At 31.9% G+C, this 9,154-nt stretch overlaps 1 protein-coding gene across 2 annotated transcripts; it reads right to left on the reverse strand.

The window, feature by feature from the left end:
- Nucleotides 1-417: 417 nt before the first annotated feature.
- On the reverse strand, nucleotides 418-5,299 carry LOC108489755 (annexin-like protein RJ4). 2 transcript variants are annotated; one of them, XM_017794485.2, is made up of 6 exons: nucleotides 5,166-5,299; nucleotides 2,075-2,220; nucleotides 1,762-1,980; nucleotides 1,039-1,251; nucleotides 868-957; nucleotides 418-787 (listed from the first exon to the last, which is right to left on the reverse strand). In XM_017794485.2, the coding sequence occupies exons 1-6, from the start codon at nucleotides 5,236-5,238 to the stop codon at nucleotides 584-586; spliced, it is 945 nt and encodes a 314-aa protein (XP_017649974.1). In that variant the 5' UTR covers nucleotides 5,239-5,299; the 3' UTR covers nucleotides 418-583. The 2 variants fall into 2 exon arrangements, with proteins under 2 accessions (XP_017649974.1, XP_017649975.1); XM_017794486.2 differs by lacking the exon at nucleotides 5,166-5,299 and adding an exon at nucleotides 2,452-4,541.
- Nucleotides 5,300-9,154: the final 3,855 nt, after the last annotated feature.

The following is a 9,154-nucleotide window of genomic DNA, read 5'->3' on the forward strand; positions in this document are numbered from 1 at the left end:
TTAATTATTAATTTAACTATTAAATAATAAATTAAATCTTAATAGTTAAATAATAAATTAAATCTTATGTAATTAAATTTAAAATGAAAATTTTAAAAAATTAAAAATTGTAATTTTTGTTAAAAATACTAATTTATTCATTTTCAAAATTAACAGGAATCAAAAGGATATTTAAACAAATCTATTATTCAAATTATTGGAGTTATTTGAATTGTAGATTTTAATACCAATCGAACTCAAATTATTTATTCAAATTGACTAAAAAAAATCGAATATCTCAAAATTTAAATTTTTTCGAATCGAAATAATTTTTACTTTCACTTCTACATTTAATATTTATAGCTTAAGATTCGAATTTCATATTTTGTGGAAAGCATGTTTTAAGAATAATTGCACGGAAGATTTAAAGGAAGATGCTTTGGAAAATAACAACTCCATTAAAACCAAACCAAATGTAAACAAACAATGTCACACCACATAAAAACAAAAGGATGAAGATAACAGTGACTCATATCAATAAGGTCCAATCACAAACCAGAACAACACTTAATTTAAAACCTGAAAATGGGCCACATAAAGATGTTCAATCTTCTTTTCCCAACAGAGTAAGAAGCAATGCCTTGTAATCCCCTGAGGTGTCCTTAGCAACAGCTTGATCAAGAGACACACTGTTTCTCTTGTAATAAAGCTCTTTGATATCTTTCAGGTCCTTTTCAGCTCTTGTAACAATCACTCTGGTAAGTGCATCCTCATCGGTTCCGACCCTCCGGATCGAATTGCGCAAAACCTACAGCCGAAAACATGTAGAGAGTTTATATGGATGAATAACAGCTGTCAAAATTGGTATTAAGATCATAAGACATTAACCTTTTCGAAGTACTTTTTCGGGTCATTGAGGCATCGAATCGTCGCACGCAATGTCTTGAGGAATTCGTCACCTGAATCACCTTCCAAGTTCTGGAGAAACAGGAAAGCAAAGGTTGAGATGAACAAACATAAACGTAGAGCTTGTTTTTAAGTTAAATGCAGGTTTGATACCTTGGTAATGGTAGTGCCATGATCATCTCTGTAACGATTGAAAGTCGCCATGAGTTGCATCTTGCTTCTTGTACTCAAGATCCTGATAATTTCTTCATGGTTGAATTCCTTGTCTTTGACAGCTTCATGGAGAATTTTGGCTTCAGAATTTGCTACCCTGGTATTTATTTCTTCCCCATCGTATCTAAATGCGCTCACTAAGGAAACCAAGAGCTGTAAACAGCAATAAAAACTTTCAGTAATCACTTGTTTTGATGTCTGATGGAGATTCGAGCTCGAGCTATTCTAATGGCCTAAGATCTTCCAGAGACAAGGAGGTCCAAGGGTGCCAAAGACCCGATCATCAGATAGCATTTCTGCCTTCTGGGACCAAACTCCGACAACCTTTAAGCTCTTTTATGTCTCTAGAGGACCTCAGGCCACCAGAATCACTCTGGCCTCCTCGATTACTTGTTGTGATGTCTATGGAGGTTGGAGCAATTTCCGATGGCCTAAGGTCCTTTAGAGACAAGGAGATCCAAGGGCGCGAAAGATCCAAGCATCAGAGCGTGCTTTGGAGACCAAAACTGATGCCCTTTAACCGCTTTCCTAACTTCTACGTGATCTTAGGCCACCGGAATAGCTCCGATCTCGGTTAAACATCAATAACTTGTTCCCTAACGTTTCATCAACCATAAATATGGAGACAGAGAGAGAACAAAAAAAAGATTAATTAGGACATGCCTTTCGAGTGTCTCCCTTGGTATGAGCAGCCACATCTTCTTCCAGGGAATGCTTGTATCGAGCCTGATAAGCTCTCCTCACAGCCAAGAGCTCTTCAGGGGATCTGGTGCATGAAATTTCAACGATCACATGGTGATCAGGGCTTAATTTCTTTATGGCAACATTAGCTAACACAGCATCTCGATCTGCTGGATCCAATATCCAACGATACACTGCTTTCTGTATTCATTTCACAATAATCATATCAAACAAGGAATATACAAACATTTATAACATACAAAGAAGGTAATGATGGTGCCATTTGTTAATTAACCTCGAAATCACCAGAAAGCTCTGATTCAAGACGCTTGATGAGATCTTCCTGGTAAAGATCTTCATAAGCAAGCCTGATTTGCTTCCTTTGAACTGCATTTCTGTGACCCAACACTGAAATTATTGCCTTCTCATCTGTCCCCCATCCTGTCAAAGTTACAATAACAAAAACATGTAAATTTCATAATTGTATTTCCATGGATGATTCATTATAAATATAAAAATCTGCCTTTGCACAGTTTTTAAAAAAAAAAACTTACTTTTTTAATATGAAGTTGGATTATAAGTAATGATTACTGCTTAACAAAATGTAATCTGAACTGTTAAATTAAAGGAGTAACTAAGATTTTGATTATAAAAAATTCTGTGTATAATAACCTTTACAAGCCTTTCTAAGAGCTTCTGCATCTGCAAGAACTGAAACCTGCTCAGGAACATCAATGGTGGCCATTTTTCTTTTCTGAACCAATTTCCTCTCTTATCTATAGAGACTACCAGAGACACTTATTTATAGTCCTAAGTTCTTCCAACACTTTATTACCTAAATTCCGGTGTAAATATTGGATACATGCATGTGTAAAAAATATTTCAAGTATTTATTCATGTATGTATAAGTATTTATACAATATTAAAAATAATAATAATGGATTTAGATGGTGAATATAATTTTTAATATAAAGAAATATAATATAGTTGAACTTAACGCCTAGAAAATATAAATAGCCTGCCAATACGTGTAGGGTAATTATAATGCGATAAGTTCAAAGTAAAAGATAAGAAACCAGATAATATTATTTAGGGGTTAGATGATTTTTTTCAAAGTATCCATCCAAGTGAGTTTAGTGTTTAGGTTTTCGTATTTTGTAAATTTATTAAGAGATAAATGTTAGTAATGAGTTTCAAAGTTATATTTCATATTTAAGGTAAAATTGAACTCTTGACCACTATTTAAGGTAGGAAAAATTCTTACTATCTTACTTAATTCTTATTATTTTAGATAATTTTATTATTACTATGAAAATTTCACCTAATACTATATGATATTAAGTGGTGATCTCAATTTAAATATGAAATTATAAATAATTTTAAGTTTAACCTCGTTGATATCTATCTTTTAAAAAAAAAATTGGATCCTGTAGTTTCTTTTCTATTAATTAACCTAATAAATGGTTGTCTGGATTTCCTAATGCTAAATCTTGAACTTTTATTTGTGTTAGGTGAACTAATATAACCTAAAGCTTTATTAGATTCCCCTTTTTTAAGCTATTGTTCTGAAAATTGATGGGCTTTTTCTGAATTTCTCTTTATTTATTTTTAGCAAAATTTTCTGAATTAATATATTATTTTTATGCACTTTACAGCTTGAATTTTTAATGGTAATAGAAAAATTGACATATGCACGCAGCTACTATAATGCATGGCAATAGAAAGTGTACTTACCAATTAGAAAATGGGGGTATAAGGAAACTTCCCAAAATATTTAAATTTGTGTTTAATAACAAAGATTTTTCATCACTTTATTTGGTATATAAATCTAGGAGTAATTACTTTGCCAAGTCACTATTTTGTTTTGCGTATGTAGGTCACCATTTTGCTAGTTCATAGAAAAATTGATTGATTGAATATAGGGTTAGGGTCCCTTAAATTACATTTTTTTTTATAGTGAAAGTATAGGAATATGTAAATTTGAATTTTAGTATTTTTATTTAAAATTAATTTAAATTAATTTTCGTATATTAAAAAATTATCGTTAAATCATAAATAATTAGGATAAAATATATCATATCCAACTGATTTACCTATGATCTTACTCATAAAAAACTCAACCATCCCAAAAAGTTCATGTATTTTTAAACTATTGTGTGTGGCTGGAAAAAAAATACAAACTTACCGGATCTGTTTCAGCACACGATAGTTCAAAATAAATAGAATTTTTAGACGATGGTTGAGTTTTTTTATGGGTTGGGTCGATTCATTGGTAAATCAGTTTAGTATGATATATTTTGTTCATATTATCAGTAATTTAATGGCAAAGTGTGACAATGTCATGATTTGAATAAATTTTTAATGTACAAAAATTAATCTAAAATTATTTTTAGTAGAGAGATTAAAATGAACTTTACATGGTACTTAGGGACTCCCGGTAAACTTTGACCCTTTTTTATCTATTAAAATGTAATACATTAATTACCACTATATAGAACCATTTATTAAATATGAAATTTAAACCTGTGAATGATGATTAAATATGTATTTTACAATACTCAACACAAAAGTAATGCAAAAGAGCCAAAATCATAAATAATTAACCCAACAAATTATTCAGCTCACTCATAATTTACATAGAGCAAAATTCGAATTTGAGTACTCAATGTCCCATATCCTCAACCTCGGCATTTCAACTTAGGCTTGTTAGCGAAATTCATATGCTTAATAGTGGCGTATCTAGGGATTGGTAGGGGCACGACACTCCCTAAAATAAAAAAAACTTATTTATTTAAGTTCTTTAAAAATTTAAAATTTAAAAGTAGTAAAGATAAAATTATATTTTAAATTCTCTAAAATGATAAATTTTTATTTAATTTTTAAAAATTATAAAGATATAAATTATTAATATTTAAAATTTAATTTTATCCCTAAAGAATTTTCAAGTATCGCCGCCGATACTTAACCACTTATTTTGTTTTTCTTTTCGAGAGAACTCATTTTGTTTTTAGATATCAAATTATTGGCATATTATTGGCATATTGACACATTAATAATATGTCAGTAAATTAACAAATAATTTTATAATGGAAAGAATTTACTTACATCAATATAAAATAAAATAATTTTCATCATTTTGTATTATCTTCTATGATTAATATTTTAATGATTTAATTGTTAAATTTATTAATATAATTACACTTATTATTACATTTCATAATTTACCTGGAGTTAAATCAAATATAAATCATCTCATAAACATTACCTTAATTTCCTATGCCTAAAGTTTTGATTACAAATGAAAAATTCTACTTTTAACAACGATGATTGTACGAATGAAAAGCAAAAACAACAGTGAATAGCAGATATGGAAAGATTTAAGTTACCTTTACATGCTTTTTGAAGCTTTTCAGCATCTTCAACAGCTGAACTATGCTCAGGAGCAATGAGGGTAGCCATTAAAATTACAAGCAAAAGCTTTTAAAAAGAAATTAGGGTTTATCAAGAAAGAAGCTCTATGTGAAGAAAAGCTTGTTCATCCACCACCTTATTTATAGCAATCAAAATTTGGTATCATGATTAAAAACCCAACGTTGAAGTTAACGCCAACTCACGTCTGTCATGCTTTTTCTTTTGTTTTCTTTGGCCAATTAAAAAACTGAAAGAAAAAAAGAAAGCAAAAAGCAAAGGAGAAACCTCAGCTTTTGTTTCAAATTAGTTTCGGTTTGATTCCATTGTTGTCATGTTGTTTTGCATGGATGCAAAGTGTGAGAGAAATATTGGATTCTCCAGATTTTCCTTCACTTTCATGTCGTTTCTCTTTTGTCTTTCTAGTTGGCAATGCATCATTTTTTGTTTTCTACCAATTTTCAATTACAGAAAACATGTTTAGACTGTGGTTTTATATTACGGTAAAAACTCATAGAAATTAAAATTTAATATATAAATAGGGTTCAATCATATTTTGGAATAAACTTCAACTTGTTTTTTTTTTTTTATCTAAGTATAAATTTGATCCCAACTTTTTGTTAGCCTAAGTTAGAGCTTGTACTTGGTAAATACTTTTACATCGGGACTTCAATTCTTTTTATCTAAATTGGCCATTGAAAACCCTAAGGTTTAATTTTTAATATGAGAACAATTGTCAAGTTTAAAGTCTAGCTTGAAGAAAAAAAAATTCAGGCTCAATGTGAGAAAAGTTGCTAAGTTCAAATCTTAATGTGGAAACAATTGTCAAGTTTAGGACCTAACTCGGACAAAAAAAATTTTAAACCTTAATGTGGGAAAAGTTTTCAAGTTCAAGCCCCAAATAGTGATTTAACGATTATAAATAAAAATATATCAAAAATTATTTTTATATATATTGAAACATAATTAAAAATTTATCTTATGATATTAATATAAAACTTTAAGTTTAGATCCAAAATATGAATAAAAAATAGCATAAAATTAAATTTTAATATTAATAGAAATAAATACATAATATTTCTTCATTTTAATATTTTTATCTAAGTGAATTATCTAAAATGAAAATTAGACACCGAATTTATCCTGCTTCAAAGTGATAAATCTAATTTAATTTTCAATTTCAAAGAGCCTACAAAATCACTAATTTTGTCAACATACACTCTGAAAATCTTCTTATTGAATTTGTTAAGGGTGAACTCTTCAAATTTGATTTAACCGTCTATTTTGCGAAAATTTATTTTGAGCCTCCCCTCGAAATGGGTTCAGACTCGGGCCTTGGACTTATTAGTTATTAGTACTATTATTTGTATTTTATTTTCTTTTTTTTTTATACATAAATAATTTCCTTTTATTGGGCTTTGGCCATCTATTTTGGGCTCATATATATTTTATTATTTTATTAATTAAAAAATTCAAAAAGTATAAAATTACAAAAATATCCCTTAAGCTTTACACATTTTACAATTGGGTCTGTAGACCCAATAGCACTAGCTGGGCATCATTGCCATACCAACGTTGCCATGGCCACTCCCTCACACCATTTCGCTTCACCATCCTCACCAGCCACCAACTCCCATCGGCTATCCCTTGGCCATACCCTACTCACCAATTTCACCAAGTCCCACGCCAAGCTTTTGTTATAAGCACATGCAAAGAGGAAAAATAGGGTTAGCTGCATTTTGGGAATTGAAAGAAGAAAAAGAGAGAACAAATTTTTTCAGCTTCCTTCAATATACAACACCATTAGCCACTAACACACCACCACCACATTAACCCCTCTCAATCACCATCTCTCGGCTCCCTTGCGGCTCTACCAAAAACCCCCTGACCACCCCTATTGCCGCCATCAAAGCCACCATTCTCCAGTCCCCGTAACTAACCTACCCACCATTAGCCCTTTAATGAGCCATCACAGAAACACCACCTTAAACCCAACAAACCAAATACCCAAATCACAAAATACTAATAAACCAACAGCCAAAATAATATAAAAAAATAGGCTTGTCTTCCCCATGTAAGATCAAGATCGGAGCCTCGAGACCTAGTCTGGCGATCTGAACGGTAACGTGGCATATTCAACTAAGGGGAACGACATATCAACAACAAATGATGCTCAAACAGCTGTAGACGATGACTTCAAGGTTAGAAAGTAAAGACGACGATAAAAAAGAAAAAGAAGCAAGAGGCTGGGTAGCATGCACGTTGGCCAAAGGTGAGGTCACTAAAAGCAGTGGATCGGTTCATGATGTGCGACGATCTGAAACAGTGAGGAAAATAGTAGAATAGAGAATAAGAATAAGAAGAAGAGAGAAACAAGGGGAGAAAGTTCATCGCATATGGTTGTTTGCATTTTCTCGTGCTTACACAGCAAATAAAAAGAGAAAAAAAAAGGGAAACAAAACTGTCTAAAAGTTTGTTACTGACAAAATAATTGTTGCTAGCAAAACAATTTGTTAACTTAATTTGTCTGCATCAAAACGCCCCGTTTAGTCCAGTTGTAGCATCTAATCAAAATTTGATTGCTACGCACCATTTTCATTATGTTGGCTTTCATCCTATATCAATTACCTTTTGCTCGAAATGATCATTGTCCTTAATGATCAAGTTAGGGAAACCTATTTTTCAACTACTCAAAAGGCTCCCAAGTAGCATCCTTAAGGAATGAATCTGCCCACTCGACAAGTACCTCAATCACAGCTCTGTTCCCTCGTTTAACCATTCAACGATCCAAGATGCGAGCATGTTCTTTAATCCAGGCCCCATGTGCACCAACTACAGGTAAGGCCTCTTGAGTGGGAATTGGTTTTACATGTTTCTTGAATTAAGAGACATTGAAGGTTGGATGCACTTTAAAACCAAGTAGTAGCTGCAAACAGTAAGCTACTTTCCCTACCTTATCCATGTTGGATCTGATGCCCTAAGTGTAGTATTTTCGTTACTATACACTTGTAATTTTTTTTCGAACGAATTGGTCAATAAAATAATTTCATTGATTACATAATATACTTTGTATAATTGTCCTTGCATGGTTTTTTCAAGCAAAGAAAAATGGAAGTAAATGTTGCTCACTAGTTGTCTAATGTTTAACTAATACTAAGTCGTATTACGTGGTTGGATCGTAGTATAGAAAGACAACTTGTATTAGCAGACGAACCTAAACATGTCCTTAGTCTAATCGGAAATGCGCAAACCAGTTGAAAGACTAATATGTCATCTATCAAGTCCAATTGGGGAGATGTCTTGTCTTGGGCATCGGAGCGAATGACTCCTAGAAGATAGAGACATAGATGTGACTGATTGGACTGACAATACATCGGACAAGACCCAAGCAGAATAGATCCTAAATTCGTTTATGGATTTATTCACTTGTGATGTTCATAGTGTGACATAACTAAGTCCTGAGTAGATGGCAGACTATGTATGTGTGACTTGTACATTTTAATGTAAGGAAAAACCTGAGTTTAAATAGAAAAGGAACCGAAAGTTGGTCGTTGGGTGTACGACTTCTATAGTATGTAGCATTATTCACAACAATGGAATTCATAGCCCAGAACATGGGTAAATGATATCCTCTCTTTGGCATTACATGGTTGATGAAAAATAAGCGTGGCCGCTGGTCGTTTGTATTTATGATGGATGATTTGATCACTATTTGATAGTGATTGAATTTTCATTAAGAAAGATGTAATGGTTACTATAAGATAAAATAGGATCATATTAGGAGAATGGAAATTACCCGAAAGAGATCAAGGATACCCTATGAGGTAAACACACTTATGACAAGGTCATTGCATGAGCACTGAGTAGTTACTTTCGTAATGGTATGTCATTGGGGAGAGCTCAGTCATGATACTATAGTGGAATGAACTCGTGACTAAATTTTTTTATAATTAATAGGCGAAAATTC

The sequence above is a fragment of the Gossypium arboreum genome, chromosome 10 (genome assembly GCF_025698485.1).
Source record: "Gossypium arboreum isolate Shixiya-1 chromosome 10, ASM2569848v2, whole genome shotgun sequence".
Taxonomy (NCBI): Eukaryota; Viridiplantae; Streptophyta; class Magnoliopsida; order Malvales; family Malvaceae; genus Gossypium; species Gossypium arboreum.

Bases quoted from the DNA above. Each gene is read 5' to 3' on its own strand.
- LOC108489755 (XM_017794485.2), bottom strand. From the start codon at position 5,238: ATGGCTACCCTCATTGCTCCTGAGCATAGTTCAGCTGTTGAAGATGCT. The intron at 1,252-1,761 runs GCATGTCCTAAT...TGCTGTTTACAG, and splicing joins CCAAGGGAGACACTCGAAAG to CTCTTGGTTTCCTTAGTGAG. The intron at 788-867 runs GTTAATGTCTTA...TTTCGGCTGTAG, and splicing joins CGAAAAAGTACTTCGAAAAG to GTTTTGCGCAATTCGATCCG.